Source organism: Rhyacophila brunnea, unplaced genomic scaffold, assembly GCF_057557595.1.
Source record: "Rhyacophila brunnea isolate RB1 unplaced genomic scaffold, BYU_Rbru_1.0 scaffold_1, whole genome shotgun sequence".
NCBI classification, from domain to species: Eukaryota; Metazoa; Arthropoda; class Insecta; order Trichoptera; family Rhyacophilidae; genus Rhyacophila; species Rhyacophila brunnea.
This window is the reverse complement of record NW_028232751.1, coordinates 5,303,567-5,322,888: the sequence shown is the minus strand read 5'-3', so window position 1 is coordinate 5,322,888 and position 19,322 is coordinate 5,303,567. Positions and strand designations below refer to the sequence as shown.

The 19,322-nt window shown below is 34.4% G+C and overlaps 2 protein-coding genes across 2 annotated transcripts in view; one reads left to right on the top strand and one right to left on the bottom strand.

Annotated features, from left to right (window-relative positions):
• The first annotated feature begins 6,193 nt into the window (after positions 1-6,193).
• Positions 6,194-13,510, top strand: LOC147079405 (uncharacterized protein KIAA1143 homolog). The gene is made up of 3 exons (XM_085955787.1): positions 6,194-6,467; positions 10,460-10,592; positions 12,183-13,510. The coding sequence occupies exons 1-3, from the start codon at positions 6,360-6,362 to the stop codon at positions 12,353-12,355; spliced, it is 414 nt and encodes a 137-aa protein (XP_085811913.1). The 5' UTR covers positions 6,194-6,359; the 3' UTR covers positions 12,356-13,510.
• Positions 12,977-19,322, bottom strand: part of mah (solute carrier family member mahogany) — a 28,533-nt gene continuing 22,187 nt past the window's right edge. Inside the window, exon 10 of the mRNA XM_085960448.1 lies at positions 12,977-12,991. Coding sequence (XP_085816574.1) covers positions 12,977-12,991 — 15 coding nt within the window. The remainder of the gene's footprint in view (positions 12,992-19,322) is intronic.

The window sequence follows — 19,322 nt, the reverse complement described above, 5'->3', positions numbered from 1 at the left end:
GGTACCTAATATTTGGTTGGGGTAGGTTAGGTTAGGTTGGGTTAGGTTAGGTTAGGTTAGGTTAGGTTAGGTTAGGTTAGGTTAGGTTAGGTTAGGTTAGGTCAGGTCAGGTTAGGTTGGGTTAGGTTAGGTTAAGTTGGGTTAGGTTAGGTTAAGTTATATTAGGTTAGATTACGTTAGAATAGGTTAGGTTAGGTTAAGTTCAAAAATGATACTTATACAATCTTATAACGGCATCTGCGCCACATTAACCAAAATTTATATCGATGAACCGAAAAAGATATACCTAGGTGGTGTTATTTGGTTGTAGATTTACATCAAATAATATATGAACGACAGCAGCATGAATATACACATATTTATATTACTGCGTTAAACATTAATCATATTGACACCTAAGCATCATTTTTGCGATTGCCTTCTAATAAATTGTATTGCTGCTACAATTATTAGTTTGACATTTGTGAATTTCTACCTTTTCTTTGTGATGAACAATTTTACAAATGTGTGTAGTTGTCAAAATTGAGTGAATTTATATTTACAATGAGTGATTTATGATTTTTGTTTTGTGAAACAAACTATTTTATGTGATTTCATCTATTTATTTGTGAAATCATTTAATATATGTGAAAACTACTTTCCAAATGTTAAAGTTATTTTTTTTTTGTGAATTTTGATTATTGCATTGTGCGATTAATTCCCACCCATAATAATATGCTAAGAGCGTTTTAGTGTCTATGATCAAATCTATGCCATTCCGACATGTATACATACATATTGTATGACAGCTATGACTTCGTATTTACGCTCTGTGACACAGAAACGGGTTTTTCGACATATATATGACCGATCTACATAGAGTGTATTTGAAGCATAAGCAGATCATGGGTAGGTACATGACTATAATTCATATACCTACCAATCTCAAAGGGATTGTAAACTATCCTCTCCAATATCTTTTATATACCTAATATCCCTAAATATATTATATCAAAAATAATGACCTACATTCCGCTAATTTCGGGAAAATATTATTATTATTGAATTTATATCATTTAATAATTATTAACAATATAAATTGAGTGGCAAAGAGCCAAACCAGCCTAAACAACGAATATGTTGAAATGAGATAATGGGACTCAAAGTTTATAGGTAATTATAAATCAAATGTTGTGTACTGGATGTTTATTATTTTTTATTCATTTAACAGATATATTATTAAACAAATACAATACAATTTAAAAAATATCAAGTCTGTTATTATGATCAGATAATTGATGATGCCTCCTCGATTGGATCTCCACCTTGTCGTGGTGAGGAGGCTTGCACGTTCCGAGGATTTGTAGGGCTACGCTGGCGGTAGTCTAACTACCGGAAGGGTCTCCCAAGCCAGACAGGTCTATGATGAGGAGCCAGACTAAGAGGGATCCACTGGAGGAAGGCAGAAATTTCTTCAGTACTGACTAAGGGTGGTGATCAAGGGGATTGGAACAGCCTTAGAGCAGACACTTGAAGGCGATAATGAAAACATTATGAACGGTTTCAATATTGCGATGTGGAAGGCAACGGGAAACCACCACATTAAAATCCCATGAAAACCACATGAAATGCAAAATCAAAATCGTAACAGTACGTCAGGCGATCCGGCTGACACCCGGCGCCACGCAGGGTCCGGGCCGCGTGGTGTGAAATTGGTCACTGGGCACACGGGTGTGGTTTATCAGGCAACGTGTGGGAAATCAGATACTGGTAAATCGGTCACGAAAATCCCAAAGAAAATAGGTAGGTACATGGAACGTAAGGGGACTTGTACAACACCCCGGAAAGCTCGCAATCATCGAAAAAGAGATGCAGAGATACAACGTAAATATAATGGGTTTAAGCGAAACACATTGGAAAGGATCCGGACACTTCTTTTTCATTTTTGCTCTAAACGGACGAGATATTTTTCATTTGTTTTCATGTTTAATCACGTCAACTATTTTTTTAAACTCCTTTACTCGAAGCTGTATATATACATTTGTATGTCTACTACTGACTTTTTATTTGGTATCCTTACTTACTGCAACTGAACAGGTAAAAAACTATATCTAGGTATCTGGGATAACAAATGTCTACAGAGTACAGATGGATGTATATTTTTTTGATGAAATTGTTCGCAGAGTAAAGCTAGGCGCTAAGCTGAAGTGCCTGCCGTTTGGCCGCCTGAACAATGTCTTTAAAAATCGTCACTGTTCTGGCAGAAGACATTAATTCGAAAAATGACATATTGAGTTAGTTATACCAAAATGTTCCTTTTTCAACTTTACCGTCTGGAAACCTTCTTCATAAATAAACAGTTTTTATTTTAAAGTCATCCTTTTTACGATTACTTAATAAACTCACATGATAGACCATTTCAAACATTTTAACAACTTCAAAGTCAAATTACTCAAAACTAGTATTCTCCAGTTAGTGTGATCTGCCAGAACAGAGATGAAATGACCTCTCACTGTGCCTAAAGCGCAAAGTGTTTAACCAGTGTGTGCTTCCCGTAATCACACATCGTCGATGAAACTAGAAAATGTGTAACTCAGTTTTAATCGGAGATTGACTTTGAGTGCCATTTCTAGTGGTTGTTGTTAACCCGTCTTGCAAATGATGTAATTCAAAAAAAATTGTAACATTGCTAAAACATGGATGATTTAACTCCATAACCATATATTTGTACAGAAACCATAATGTTTTTTGTCTCTCCTGTAAAGTATCTAGTGTTTTGGAGTTACACAATTTTCCAGTTTCAACGACGATATGCGTGTGAAACATGGATCCTAAGTAGGTAAATGAGAGATACAGAAACTTAGAGTAGCAAAACGTGGTATGGAGAGGTGCAAGCTGGACATAACGCGAAAAGACAAAAAGAATGATTGGATAAGGAGGCAGACGAGGGTTTGCGATGTACCTAATAGAGTTCGCAAAAAACCTCAAATGGAAATGGGCTGGCACATAGCTCGAAGAAAGGACAATCGTTGGACAAATTTAGTCATCCAGTGGTATCCAAGGGGTATAAAACGTCCCCAAGGTAGACCTAGAAGCTGTTGGATCGATGAAATGATAAAGTTATGGAAAAATGGACAAAGGTCACCATGAGAATATCTAGATACTCATCATAAACATCATAAAATATCGGTTTTATGGTGTGAACATAACAATTCGTAGTCTATACAATATTTATTTCTAAAGGGATTTCTTATTAATTAGGTAGGTAGGTATTGATTTTAAAACATTCTTTGCAATATAGGTAATTTAACAATAATATAATATAGTACTGCCGGAATTTGGTCAGTTGTTATTGACTCATTGGCTTAGTATTTTATCATAATTATTTTTTTTCCAAAAATTAATGATTTTCTTTCCATAATATGAGAGCCCTATTTTAGGGGAATTACTATTGTCATTTCACTCGTGTTCTCAATGTTGCCATTTTCCTGCCATTCTATTTTCGAACTAACTAAAGGCTTGATACCAGCTCCTTACCTTTAGAATATTCCAATTATACGGAGCGATCTAGCTACTAACTCGATCGTGATAACTTCTTCACGCTTCATAGTTAGTAGAGAGTTAACCAAAAAATATGTATTGGTCAACTCAGTGGCAACACTAAGCAGTCTCCGCCGTGAGCAGTGACGTCCCTGCACAAAATGCCACCCTATTTCTTTTTTTTATCATCCTATCATTCCTCCAATATTAAATTTGTTGTCTGGATACAACAAGGTTGAAATAGACTATATGACGATAGGCCACATATATGCTAAGAGCGATTTAGTGTTTATGATCATATCGACGCCATTCTGACATATTATACATACATATTGTATGACAGCTATGATATCGTATTTACACTCTGTGACACAAGACGTCAACATAAGAAACGGGTTTTTCGGCATTTATATGACCGATCGTCATAAGAGTCTATTTGAGCCATTACTAACAAAATAACCACTAAAGCATACGAAATTAAATTTAGATATTAAAAGCGAATACATATAATATTAGTTAGACACTTACCCAAATCACCAGAGCTTGATATACTATTTGGTTAAATATTATGTCTGTGTTATTATTGTACGACATATTAAACTAAATAATTTTCCTTTCTCTTCGACCTAATAGTGAGATAAACACACATCATAAATTTGCTCTAATGGTACAAAAAAAAGTCATCTGCGGTCAGTGATGCCAACCGTACTATAATTATAGTACAATACTACAATTTGAATTCCGCGAAAAATGTAAAATACTATAATTTTACGCCAAATATACCAAAATAATATAATTTTGAAGGATTCAAGACGAAAAATCTTCCTGTACTATATTTTTTTTGGAAATACTATAATTTTTACGCCTTTATACTATAATCAGCATAGAAAAAGATGGCAACACCGTCTGCGGTGCTATTTTCCTTAAAAATATTAACATTTTAAAACATTTGCCTCCTTTCGTTCTTTTATTTTTTAATACGTTGCTCCTGAAAGTCGTTGTCTTGCACTCATGTTGACAATTGAAATAAACCACAAATCCACACTATTATCAGCAAAATCAGCAAAGTATGTTCACTAAAAAACGAGAAAAGAAGGTAGGTACCTAGGTAATTTTATTCACAGCACGATTACTAACAAATAGTAGTAAACAGTCAAATTAAAATATGATATAATCTAGGTAGGTACTAGTGTAAAATTGAACGATGTGATTGATATTTTAGTCGAGCAGAGTCCACAGAGCGAGCACCACGTCATTGTAAATCAAATTTACAACAAAATACCTTCTCATCGAAGTTTTTATTTTAAAAACATAATAATAATTATTTTCGGTAGAGCAATTCATTGCAATGATTTATTAAGTTCCCTCAACGCTTTCGACGGCCGGCCGAATGAGAACAATGTGAAAAATAATAAAAGTATATTTTGGTTTCTGCACGATAATATTTATTTGTAGGCGTTATAAATTATTTCGTGCATTGGCTTTACTCAACCAACAAAATACAATAATGGTACCTACCTATTGTTTCACTAGTACATATTATTATAAAAGTAAAATTGCGTTATTAGTTTGTAAAAGTGTCAGACTAAACTCGGGTACATCACTAGATATATTCCACCTTTTTTTTAAATATGCATTAGAATTAAACAATATTTACCTATTTTTTTAAAAATAATTATGTAGGTCTAACACATTAAAAATAAATACTATTCATTAATAATGTTTTTTGGATAGCACATGAAATAAAAATGTAGGTAGGTACTATGTGTTTCAAAATCCTTCGTATGTTTAGTTCTCGTACAATTTCAGGTTAAAAAGTTATTAATCTATTTCTAAGTTTCTTAACTACTAAACTAAACTCTACGTTTAAAAACGTCACAATATCCACCATATTGGTTGCAATATTTCCCACCAAACAGCTGATTAACATATTGAATTTAATAACATTTACGTATAAAAAGATTTTTTTTTTGGTCACCCCATACTCGCTTAGTTAGAAAGAGTTTGTTTGTAAATTTAATTTAGTGACCATTACTTTTGAGGCACGTATCGGCGGCGACTTTTTAATATTACTAGTAGACCAACTATTTCGGACCACTGCACCACGTGCGGAAATCTGCACGTGTTGTCCCCAAGGACGTCGTAGAATTACGGACGTAACCTATACATAGTATAATCCACAAAAGTAATACAGTCCTGTTAAACCTTTTATGTTAATTATTACATTTTTTCCAACTAGTGAGCTGAAATTTTTAATGGAAAATTATTTTTGTTATAACTAAGTTCAGGTAGCTATTACTATATATATACCAAATGATTCTCCTCGATTTGCCGCCCTTCGAATATCTGCCGCCCCCACGCGATGCACAATCTGCCTCCACGGGACGTCACTGATAGTATCTATTCTGGTGTTGAAATACGAGCTTTATTTTATTAAAATGAACACGTTGTGGAATTGCCAAAAAATTATTAAAAACATGAATAACCTACCTTAGATTGAATTCGTAGTTTTTCACATAAAATATGGTGGAAGTAGTTTTGGTTTTTCTAGAAACTGAATTTTACATAATTTATTGGTAATACTCAATCATTATAATACTATATTTTATTTCAAGAGCTTGGCAACTTGTTTATGTTGGCAACTCTGACCGAGCGGAGAAGCGTCAATTTGACATTTGGAAACTTTCAGTAAACATAATACAACGTGATAGTAATAATATCCGCTTGCATTATTGTAAGGATTTTAGAATTCTTGTATACCAAAATAAATATACATTGCTAAGAAGTTCTCTGTTGTCAGGTAGTTGTTTATATTATTGTATACAGAACTCTAAACCACAATGCCGCCGAAAAGAAATATCGCTTACATTAAACCTGAAGAGCCAAACTTTTTGAAGCGACTAAAAGCAGAGATTGGATACAAGGAGGGAGATTCTATTGAAACTAAGGTATGAAATAGCTTGATATAAGTTTAGTATGGCATGCTTTTTATCCCATATCTACACTGACGTGATAAAATGGTTACCGCGAGGCATTTCCAAGCCTTATGCCACTGTTCTAGACATAAGCTTTCAAATAGCGGCTTCTGATGCATATTTTTTTTGCGATTTTGCGATGAAAGTGGCCATTCCGATAATGAGACAGAAAGTTTTATCTCTCTTGATCTATGCAGTGCACCATTTCGAATCAAGTTCAACATCATATGTTGACATTATTGAGGATTATTAATTGTTATTGCTTGCCCCAATCTACAAAGGGCACATGTCTGTCAGTTATAACCAATATTCCCTCTAATTTTTCTATTGTGTGTGTGGATCATCAACGCATCTGAGCAGGGGCATAGTGACCCGATGCGGTAAATTCACCCCCTTTCCCCCCATAAACACATACAATTTTTCATTAAAACTTATATTTTTAAGGTATTTATTAATCAACAACGTAACATTTCACTTGCGTGCTTGCGTTAGTCACATTTGACCTTCGCCTTCCGAGAAATGAGTCGAAGAATTGTGCATGTGATGGTTTCATGCATTCGAGCTGGCAATGGAAACTTTCTTTTACAATATTTTGGTGTGAGGACTGTGCGGGGGATGAAAACATGACATGTGCGAACACATTTTGGTAGGTGTGCGTGCGCATATGTGCACACCTTACAGGAGACATTGGTTATAACTAAGCAATTATTATTTTGATTATGAGGTTATGTCACTTATTTACATGTAGAGATTAACATGTTTACACATATAAAATGATACTACATGAGCCTTATATCCTATTATTTGATCACTAACACCCAAGAATCCATTTGTAGGTTAAATTTGGTTCAAAATAACTAGTCAGGTCAAGACCAAAATTTGAAAATAGTTGTATACTTTATTCATCATCAACAGCCGGGGTTGATCCACTGTTGGATGGAGGCTTCCCCATAGCTCCATCCATTTTTCTCGGTCCCTAATTCCTCGCTGTCTCATACATCCACTAAACTTCATGAGTTAGTCTGTCCAGTGGATTTCAGGGTGTTTATTGCCTCTTGGGTAGTCCAGTCCACTACCATTTCATCTATTCAGTCACATTGTGTACTCTTGTCTGTTTCATTATCCGTTTCTTTTGTGATCTTTCCGCTTTATGATATGCTCTCTATTTCTCTTACATTAGGACTCCATATTTCACACGCATACTTGACCATTGGTAGCACACATTGGTTGAACACTTTATGCTTAAAGCCTCAAGTACATTGAGCTTCTTTACGAGCTGTTTATTGGCGAATTTAAAAGCGGGTGATTCAGCTACTGCGATTTGATGATTACACACAAAACTTTCCATTCGCTGAGAAGCCACAAGCCAGTGACTATTTTGACAGAACATTTTTTACCAATTACAGTTTTTTTACCGGGAGGTTGGTACTGCGCAGACGCAGTAAGCCCACACGCCGGCGTGTAGCGTGTAAAGTTGACCGGCTTTCAACTTTTCTCGGTAGAGTGTTTACAACCTGCTTATTAGCTTATTCGATGATTACACTGGGCGACTTTACAGGCAGACTGTAAATTCGCCAATAAGCAGCTCGCTCATAAAGAAGCTCAATGTAATTGAGGCTTAAGACACAATGGGAGGTCACTTTTGAAGATATTACTCAGGTGCCCAAATGCACACCGTGCGAGCAATCTTGTCATATATACCATTGTCAATTGACACATCGACACCTCCTACGTATAAAACCGGAACTGCAAAATGTGCAACTTTTCAGTAGTACGATTTTAATAAATTTGAATGACACCACAATATTAATTACAATGCTAAAATCATGTTTTTTAGTTATGTCTATAAATAATGAATTGAATTTTTTTTTTTTTTCTATATCATTGTTTTATTGTCTTTAAAATAATAATTAATAAAAGGCAATCAAGTCAAAATAGCCAAAAATGCAGTCCCAACCTTTTATGTAGGTGGTGTCAGTATGTTGTCTGAGATAGATATAGCTGTTGACCCGCTCGATTAGAGAGCCATTGATGTTCAGCAAATCAGTTTATAATTACATTGGTTTTCGAGACATTTATCTTTAAACCTGCTTTTCGGCTTTCATTTGCAAACTCTTGCATACTGTTCTGAAGGTCATCTTGGTGGTTCATAAAGACAATAATGTCGTCTGCAAAATACTGATAACTAAGGTAATTGCTGTTAATTGCGGTTAAACTGGTGAAATAGCACAACATCAAGAATATAGACCATCACTCTACCTGGGTTTCATTGATAATGAAAAACAGAATCAAATGCTTTTTCAAAAAATTCTCAATTATAGACGCCTTGTACAACCAAGTAATTTTTATTCCGACCATGTCCGATCCTAATAGGATCATATGGGCCTCCACAGAGTAGAGGTTTGTATTAACAGATTTTTGTTTTTTACGAGAAATGGATGTCAGCCACTTGCTCAACCTATTAGGTCCATACCCTGACTCACACACAAATTGAAAAACAATATGTGTACTTGCCAGACCCAGGATTCGAACCTGGGACCCAACATCCTGAATAACATATTATACAGTGATGCAACAGCCAGTGTAAAGAATTTAAAAATTTTAGGCGAGTTACACATAGGACGATGACCTTTTCTTTTAAAAACATCAGCACAACAGCACAAACTTAAAAAAACGCATTTTTCTTAATCTATTTTTCTCTGTAATTTGATATTTTTAGAAATTGCTTCTGTTCTACGAGTGACTGAATTTCTTGATAATTGAATATCTCCAATAGCTGAAATAATTTCTTCTTATTTTAAATTCTTGAAACAATGTTTCTGATGCAGCAATCATTCCTTCTTTAATTATGTTGCCGTCGCCAAAGGGTTTTTTTGTGCATTGCAAGTGTATGTGCAATCTTAAATGAAGCAATTGTAGCAGCTCTTGATTTAGTTACGGACTTAGTAAATATAGATTGTTGGGTAACTAATGTGGCTTTCAATTCTTTCACTTTAGATTTTATTAAACTGCTGTTAATAGGATATTCAGTACCATATTTTTTATGAAGCATTGTAAAATGTCATTCTACGTTACGCTTTTTTCCAATAGCAACTGTTAAACCGCAAATCAAACAAATACATTTGTACTTAAAATAAATAAAAAAATATTTCTCTTTTCAATCTTCTTGAAAATTGTAAGTGCATGTCCGTTTTTTTCTTTTTCTCTGGCTCATATTCAGACATAATTATTAGGGTAACTATATGATAAATATAATTGTAAAACTGACACTTGTATCAGAACGCGCTTCATCTCGCCCATAGACTAATTCTAATATACTATTACTCTCGCCTTTTCGCCAGTGGTGATTGCCGACGAGATATTGCCATAGTGAGTAGCAATTGTGCCAATTTTTGACATACACTGCGCTCTTAATACCCTAATCTGAATATGCGAGCCATATTAAAACGCTACGCGAGCAACACTTTGCTCGCAACCTACGGGTTGGGTACCGCTATGTTAAGGCTATACCTCAGCTGAGGCGTGGTCTAAAAAGATCGTAACTATGCGACGGGCAGATTGCGCTAATGACGCGTGCCGAACGGAATATAATTTGTCATAAAAATTCAACACGAGTCCATTTAGTGTTATCTTTATTGTTATATTAGTAATAATAATAATATATTCATTGACATGTTTTCTTTTTTGAGTACAATCATAACGTTTTTTAGTCATCTTTCCACGATATAAGAATATATTCTTATGACACCATCACAAAAAAATCGACATGCTCTCACCTCGACTGCCGTTTGGCGATTGGTGACGAATGCGAAATTTTATCCCACCTATTGTTGAAAATTATTTGCTGTTTCACTTATGTATGCTCTTAATGCATGGGTTTAGTCACTGTTCAGATATTTTGGCTTCCATAAACATTGATATACTATAGTATACTACAACTACAATGGTTTCTTTTTTTGTTACAGCGCCAAGAGTTAATCGCTGGTCCTGAGGATCTTCCTGATGACGATTGCAGCGAAAACCCTCAAGTTGTTGTTTTATCTCCAGGAGATTTGACGGAAACGGAGGTCGAAGCAGAAAAGAGAAGGATTCTCAAAGGTTTGTTTTCAAGGTTTTTTTCAATTTATTTATTAAATTCATGGTGGCAGGATATTTATTATGTGGAAGGTAACGTAAAAATAAAGCATATTCTACATTTTTTATGGCATATGTATTTGTGGTGAAATTGGATGACAGTGACCTCTCATCATCATAGGTGGCTCATTGTTGTTCCAGGGTGAGTCCTAACCAGTGGCGCACCCAGGGTTTAATATTGGGGGGGGGCCCAAGGAGGAGAACGTAAATTAGTCCCATAGGCTCTTTTTCTTCTTCATAGAATTATTTTTACATATTTTCACAATAGACGGCGGTATATTTGTACAGTTTCTCCTAGTTTTTATTAAATTGGAGGCATAACGGCGGTAACTGTTGAGCGTGTCATCAGCGACTGGCAGATTGGAAGTGACTAACAGCGACCATGCTGGACATGTGCGCCTAGTATGCTAAATCATTAATCAAATAATATCGGCTGTGCTACCCGCTTGGTCTAGAGAGCTACAATATTTATGCCGAATTCCACTGAAAAAAATGTTCTTTTGACATACACTACCACCAGTCGGGGTAGTTAGTGGGTGTAGTCGTTCTTTTCGCCGAACGTTTATCGTCGATTTTTGGTTTTTTAATATTGAGGTTCCAAAATATTAATTGAAAATGGACAAAAAAAGTATAAGTGCATTTAACTTATACACAAACCTACTCAACACAACACAGCCTAATTTCTCGTTTATCGGTCTTTTGTCTATTGCACTCGTTGTACTTATACCATGGCCCCCACATCTTGAAACGGGCCCTCGGGCTAGGATATTTGGCGGGCCACCTACCTACCGCTAAGATTAAAGGCAGTGTGAAATACTTCATTAACGTTTTTCAAATTGTTTTTTAGTTCAAATTAAGGGTACTTATACAGTGAATTATTGGCGATTTTTAATACATCTACTTTAATACTGGAGCTGTGAAGTATCGACACATAATAATCAGAAAATATATTGCACAATTATATAATCTAAAATGTTCATGGCCATAAAGTATAATAGCGCCGCAAGCGACTTTTTTTACTATTAAAACTAATTTATGATGTGTGTGTATCTCACTTATCTGGTCAACCCGACACTCCGGGCCCCCCACTGCCCGGGCCCCCAGGCTAGAGCCCTGTCAGCCCTCCCCAGCCATGACCTACACCACTCCGGAATTCGGGTGGACACCGAGATTTTACTGACAGTTCCAATAAGGATTGGGTTTCTAAAAAAACCCGACATTAGTGTTTCGAAATTTTTATGTTAGAAATTTTTTCCGTGTTTTTATTTGTCTAAGTCCAAGGTATAGTTTATTGGCTTTCAATTTCAATGTTTATAATCATTCTGATAATTTTCATATTTGGGGGGTGCCAGTTTTTACTTATAGCCATCTTACATAGTAATATAGTGCTTTGTTATTCGATCGAGTTGTTGTCGGGTAAAAAGCTTTTCATCAGAACACACAAAAATACATTTCTTAACCATAAAAAAAAATTCAGTCTCACTCATCAGTCGGGAGTCATTATTTAAGTTAATTTAATTAGTGGATTGGTAAAACTTTTTTTTATTATTTCAGAAGAAAAAGAGAAGCCTGCAGATCTGAGTCAACGCGTTATTTTCAAACCTCGTACGAAGATTGTACCTGATGCTGTTGAGGCAGTAGAACAAAAAACTAGTAAAAAAGCAGCAAAAGCACCAAAAGCAAAGCCGGTGCTCTCTTTTCAAGATGAAGATGAAGATGAAGAATAATTATAGCTCAGGTGGGAATGATAAAAAGTTTATTCCGAATAATATCATTGTTGATTTATTATGTTCATCGCGCATTGCTTAAATATTATATAAAATAGTGTTTTACGTTTCACGCATAATCAGCGATCATCGTTTAAGATGAATGTGGATTAGTCAATTATCATAGTTTGGTTTACGCAATATTACGATTTGTTATCACATTTCAGTAATTTGATTGATTATTGTGTTTTAACTGTCTGTATAATAAAATAGTACAAAACCTTAAAAGATAATAAACATTCAATTTCATATTGTCGTGTTGGTAAAAGTTGCATTTGCGTGAGGAGTGATTCGTTATAATGACTATCGTGGAATTCTGTCAAAAAATTTATAATAAAAGAAGTCTTATGTATCACTTATTAATTATGGTATTTTTTTTTCTATTTCTGTTTATATTCATTTTGCGCTGTCTTTTTTTGTTATTGTGAGATGATTCGATTTATCAAAAACTGCTAATATTAAATTATCTGAAATTACTAAAATACTGTTGTGTGTCTCTGTAAACCTTATTTCAAAATATGTAATATTATGTTTTTGCCTGTTGCGAATTGTATATATTGTTACATATTCTGGTTTCTTAACTCATTCACTGCGGACCTGTTAATTACAATTTAATTACCACATTTAATTATCATGCTAATGGTATCTATTGGCCAACTAATTGGCAACGCACCTGTTGCATTGGACGCACGGAATGAGTTAAATATTCTTTAAATAATTTCGATAATCTTAGCACATACAGATTATTTTTGTGTAACATAAGATTTACAGTTTTTTTGTATGACTTTTCTTAATTATACTATGCTAGCCAATAATGATTAAAAATCGATCTCTGAAACTGTGATACATACGTACATAGTTAGAAAATAAGCAAATGTATAAATGAACAATTTAACCGGATGTGTGCCCCAAGTGTATTTACGGGCTCTACATTTCCATGCGCGTAAGTCCTGAGTCCTGAGTTTCAAAGAGTCGAACGCGCCAGCGGTGTTAGCACTAAGTGATAAATTTATATAAAATGTTCATTTGATATAGATATCTTGTTAAATTAATAATTGTAATAAAAACTTATTATAAAGTCCAGATATTTTCAATAAAAAAACATTTTTAATTTTTATAAAATGCGTTTAAATTTATAGAAGGATAATGGTGGTTTGAACAATATCAGTTCACAAAGCTTTGAGAAATGTCATCATTATCAGTCAAAAAACTGTTTTCCATATGGATCTGTCAAAAGTTGCTTTCCTCCAGCCTCATGAATGTCAGTTGTTTTCTCATGTGTGACTCGTCCATCCTATGTACATGTCCCAACCATCTAAGGCAGTCCAATTCGACTATGCGATATGTGGGCTACTGTACAAAGCTCGTAATCGTATCTCCATCTCCATCCCAACTCTGTGTCAATGATGGGTCCGAAGATACCATGCATCACGCTCTGCTCAAATGAGCTCAACACTCCTTCCATATTTTTGGAATGCAACAGATTTCCGAGCCATACAAGACAACTGGTTTTATTAGTGTTTTGTACACAATGTATTTTAAGTGTTCGTTCAATGCCTTAGTATGTAGCTCTTTCATTGAACTAAAGCGACATTTGTTGCCTAGCAGCATCCTTCTTTTAATTTCGATTTTAGTTTACTCACTTTTAATGGAGGACCCAAAGTACACTAAATTATTGACCCTCTCAAAAGCGCCGTAGAACACCCTGAAAGTATCACAAATGTTTGTCGGCCCTCTGGATACAAGCATGTACTTTGTTTTTTTCCCAATAAAAGTGAATCCGCATGTGCTGATATTTTCTTCAAGGTGACAAAAATATTTGACAGTGTTGTCAAAATCATCAAGTATATAATTTATTTATACATAATTCAATAGCATTATGTACTTACTATAATAAACTTTACTAGTGTGTACAGATGAGATGATTTATGTATTAGGAACTTGCAGCCTATTAGAATACATCTGCTGGTGCAGATGTGGAATTGGTTAATTCAAGACATATTTTAGGGATTCATTTAAATTGCATGTAATTAACTCACATAAGAAGCAAAGTTATATGAACTGACTTTTGTCACCAATATGAAAAAATATACAATTTTTACAAGTGTGACGGTATAGGTACAGTTGTGAAATTTCAAATCAAATCGTAATAATAAGTAGTAGTATTGATTTGATTGAATAGTAGAAAGCTGTTGATTTCTATTATATCAAATAATAATTGTGGGCTAGTTTTGTTGAAAGATCTCTTTTACATGAAAATATAATAAAACATTGTTGAATGTGTGAATTAATTTTTGACAAAACTCTTGGTTTCACTACTGCTTAAAAAGATATCAATTCAATTCCATCAGAAGAGTTGTGTGAACCGACTTGCGATGTAGAAACTGTACCCTAGTTGACAGGGGTAAGTCCTGTAATTACTTGGCCACTAATATTCGTCTGAATGGGCAACGGGATATTTCCCAGGTTAATCGTCGATCTGTTTCTATCATGGTTGAGGAATATGAAGTCTATCTGTTCATCCCTGTGAAATGAATGCACAGCGATAAAAATTGATGATAAGAATTTACCAAGGTAGCTGAGTTAGACATTTTCTCCCATTCTTGTCTTGATGGCCAATAGAATGTCATAAAATTATAGGTTTTTTTATATAGGTAGCAGGCATGTCCGACATCAATTAGGTTGTGATCTACTATCCAGGATCAAAACTGGCAGTTATCTACCACACTCTCCCATTGCCATTCTTCAACTTAAACACATGTACAATAAACTCCCGATTATCCGTGTTATCTGGTTTGCGGATTATCCGTGGATGAATTTAATTTTTAAAAAAATCGCTCGTTTTTTAAACATGAACCCACGCTTAGGAAAATTTGAACTGATATTAGAAAGATTCCTGCAAACAAACCAAAATCACAGATTTTCTCTGTTCGTATTATACGTGTTTTTTGTTTATCCGTGCAGCCTTTCGCCACCATTAGCCTGGATAACCGTGAATCTACTGTATTATGTTTAGCTAAACTTATGGGAAATATATTAATAAAAATGATTGTTGCTTCCACAAACCTGAAACGTTTATACTAACTGCTAGTTATAACCAATTCACTATAGGTCTTATGAAATCTTCTTCGACCATGTCCGATCACAGAGTAGAGGATTGTATTAACAGATTTTGTTTTTACGAGAAATGGATGTCAGCCAGTTGCTCAACCTATTAGGTCCATACCCTGACTCACACATATTGAAAAACAATATGTGTACTTGCCAGACCCAGGATTCGAACCTGGGACCCACGGCATGATAGTCCAACGCTTGTATTATAAAGTATTACACACACATATTAATAAAAAATAAAAGAACTACAAAATTATTGATATTTTTGTTACATAGACTTTGCTGTCGCTATTATTCTACTATGCAAAGAGCCTTATCAATAATTATCATGTCAACCTTAATCTTAAGTTGATCTTTTATAGTATCTACCTACCGATGAATGATGGACAATGCGGTTGGTAACACTCAGTGACGTCCCGTGGGGGTAGGCAGATTGAGCGTCGCTTGGGGGCGGCAGTTACTCGAAGGGCGGCAAATCGAGGAGAATCAATAAATATATACAGGAATAGGTACCTACCTAAACTTAGTAATAACGGAAATATCTTTCCATTAAAAAAATCAGCTCACTGGTTGGAAACAAAATGTACCTATTAATTATCATAAACGGTTTAACAGGGCTGTATGTTTTTCGACGGGTTCGCGATTGTCTATTTTACTTCCGTTGTCTTTGGAAATCACTCCTTGATATAGATCTACCATCATAAATTGGCATTTCAGCGAGGGCGCTAGTATGACATTGAGAATGTTGCCATAATTAACAAAAAATGGTTATATATAAATTTTTATTGGTAGTAGATTTATGTACAAATATTAAAATAAAAAATAATCACAATCAAAATAAAAACGCGTTACTTTCTTTATAACCACGAGGAAGAAATGCATAGTTGGAAAAATTATAAATTGTAAAATATAAAGTAGTAGGTATTGCGTATATTTTAGTCATGGAAAAAATATAAGAAAAAAGGCGAAAATAAATTAAATTCACTCTAAAGACAGTAAAATAGTATCAACATCAATGGAATTTTAAATAAAACACGATAACAAACTATAAATTACACAAACAATGTAGAAATTATATAACTACTATAATGGTTCAATTCCAGATAGACTATCATCCGATTCTGTGTCACTCTCAGGACCAGTTACGGTAAAAAATAAAACCATCCATAATAGCATCTCTGGCGTAATATTGCTCTTCAAATTTTATGACATGCTTACACACATTTTGCCATTCTTCTGTGGTAATACTTCCAAAGGCTGTTTTCGTTAATCCACATATATTGCTATTCAATTACCTACATTTTTTTGAGCAACCCTCCGTTTCATTGTGGCCCAGATTATCAGATATATAATCAGATTAAGGTCACGGTGATATGGTGGGAGTCTTACTACAGTGTGACCATGACTGGCAAGCGGTTTGTCAATGACGTATCTCTTTGGACCTTTGTAGGATAAAATTAATTCATAAAGTTGGCTTTTTCGCATTTCGTCAACTGGAATTCTATGTTCAAGAAACCAATTCTTCATTTCACCTATGCGATTACCCATGGTTGGAAATTTATCCTGCTGCACCGAATGGTAAGATGCTGATACACCCCTGTTACAGGCGGGCTTCTCCCGGTGTAAAATAATCATTTAGTAGCTATAAGTCGAAACGTAACCCTGACCTCTAGAAACGGCTTCATAAAACATCTAATCTGATTCCTTGCTCAACCACGTAAGTATTTTTTAATCATAAGTAAAGGCCTTCGTCCGGTGTGTGAAAATCGCATATTGGGCGGAGGTGTAATTAAGATAAATTTAATTTAATTTAAAAAGTATAAATGATGATGGATGAAAGAGATAATTTTAAGACTAAATATAAGTACTTATTCAAATCTAATAAATTTTGCCGGCAACGTTGAAGTCTCCGCGCGCCTGCGCCGAGGTGGTCCTCGTGATTCGTCAAATCGTAAGGATCACGCGATAAAATTTGGCCAATCACGAGAGTCCTTTTTGCTGGACGGCGTAGGTACGAGGAATTTAAAAAGAGAGAAAAAAAGGAGTAAGCGTCCCCTTTCCGAGAGGATAGGACCTGCGAAACTTATTGTTAAAACAAAATATGTAAACGTTTAAAGAAAATGTAAAATATAAGAAGACCACGTTACGAGCTCGAAGGACTGTGTTTTATTTACACTCCAACCGTTTGAATTTTCTTTTTTTGTGAATCCGGGGTTCGATGGACACTTGAGCTAGCCGCTGGAACCCCGGGTATCTCAATGCATTATCCATTACTACGATTGAGTTTTCGGGTAAATTGGGTAAAAGTCTTTCCATTTTTTTAAATCGTCAGCATTCATGGAATCGTTGTAATCTCCTGTGGAAACATGTCGATAATTCTGTCGAGGCGTTATTATGGAATTCGAACTTGTAAATTTCAGTTTAATTAATATACTAAATTTTGTAAATCCGTTTACATTCACAAATAATAAGTAAGTATTAATTTATATTGCTATCCGACATTAATATTTTTTTAAATCATAACTTTGAACAAAACTAAAAAAACAGAAGAAATTTCTTGCGTTGTAATATAAATGCAACTTGGTAACACTGAAAATAAAACTCTGCCTGTCATGGCCGCTACCCGTTGTATTGCGTTATCAATAGGAATAATCAATCCCTTTTCTCGTCATCGCAGAACTGCAATACTTTTAGAATGATGTCTCTGGCATTCCCAAAAACTGTTTTAGAACTACTTGCCATTATGCACTATACTTATTTCTTCTGTATTTTCAATAATAAAATATATATCCCGAATTCTGCACGCTGACGTTTGACAATGTAAACATTTGACTCAGTCTGGAATAAATTTGTCATAACGTCCAATCAGTAAACGCTACTGAGTTATTTTTAGATTGCACTTCGCCTGCATTCATTTTTTCGTGGAGACATTATAATTGGTTGTTGATTATATTAAAATATAGCTTACTTTAAATACTTACAAATTAATTGGTGCTAAGTAGCTATCGAATAATGTCAAATATTATAAGGTCACATTCGTTTATTAATAATCTAACATGCTCTTTTTATGTTTACAAATGTACAAACAATAAAAATCTTGCGAGCAAGAAAATCAGCGTACTTAAATTAGCAACAAACACACGTTTGATTATAAAATACTATATCAAATATAAAATTATGTATTAGGTACATTTCTTATTTAGGAGGATAAAGCTTATTTTACTTGTTGATCTTTTTTTATATTTTGTAAGTATATTTTATGTACTTATCAACACTAAATATAATGTGTTTTTTTTTATATTTTGACGCCATGAGAGTTAGATAAACGCAAGCGCAATCCATAATTCGAGAAACATGTTGTAAAATTAAATGGCGTTTGTGACAAATTTATCCTCGATAGACAATTTTAGTTTCAAATTCGACCGGCTGCCAACTTACGATGGTAGATCTATAGCTAAGAATGACAAGTGCAGATTTGCGAATTATATTTGAATTATAGGTAGGTACCTACATACTCAGGTAGGCACCTAATTAATGTATCCAAATATTTTTGCCAGTCATTCGCAAGTTTTGAAAGTTGTTAAATGTATCTGAAACCGTGGACTCACAATATCGTCTATTGAAGTAGAGATAACATTTAAATTAAATTTTAGTTATTATATTTTGTTAATAATGTATTTCTTAGATATTGAAGTCTTACCAAATTAAACTTAAATCCACTAAAACCATTATTGAAAAATAAACTAACCAAATTAATGAAAAAACTATCTATAAAAATTCCAATATTGGTTGCCCATTAACAAAATAATTTGCA

Coding starts and splice junctions, on each gene's coding strand:
- LOC147079405 (XM_085955787.1), top strand. CDS start 6,360: ATGCCGCCGAAAAGAAATATCGCTTACATTAAACCTGAAGAGCCAAAC. Junction 6,468..10,459: donor GAGATTCTATTGAAACTAAG/GTATGAAATAGC, acceptor TTTTTGTTACAG/CGCCAAGAGTTAATCGCTGG. Junction 10,593..12,182: donor AAAGAGAAGGATTCTCAAAG/GTTTGTTTTCAA, acceptor TTATTATTTCAG/AAGAAAAAGAGAAGCCTGCA.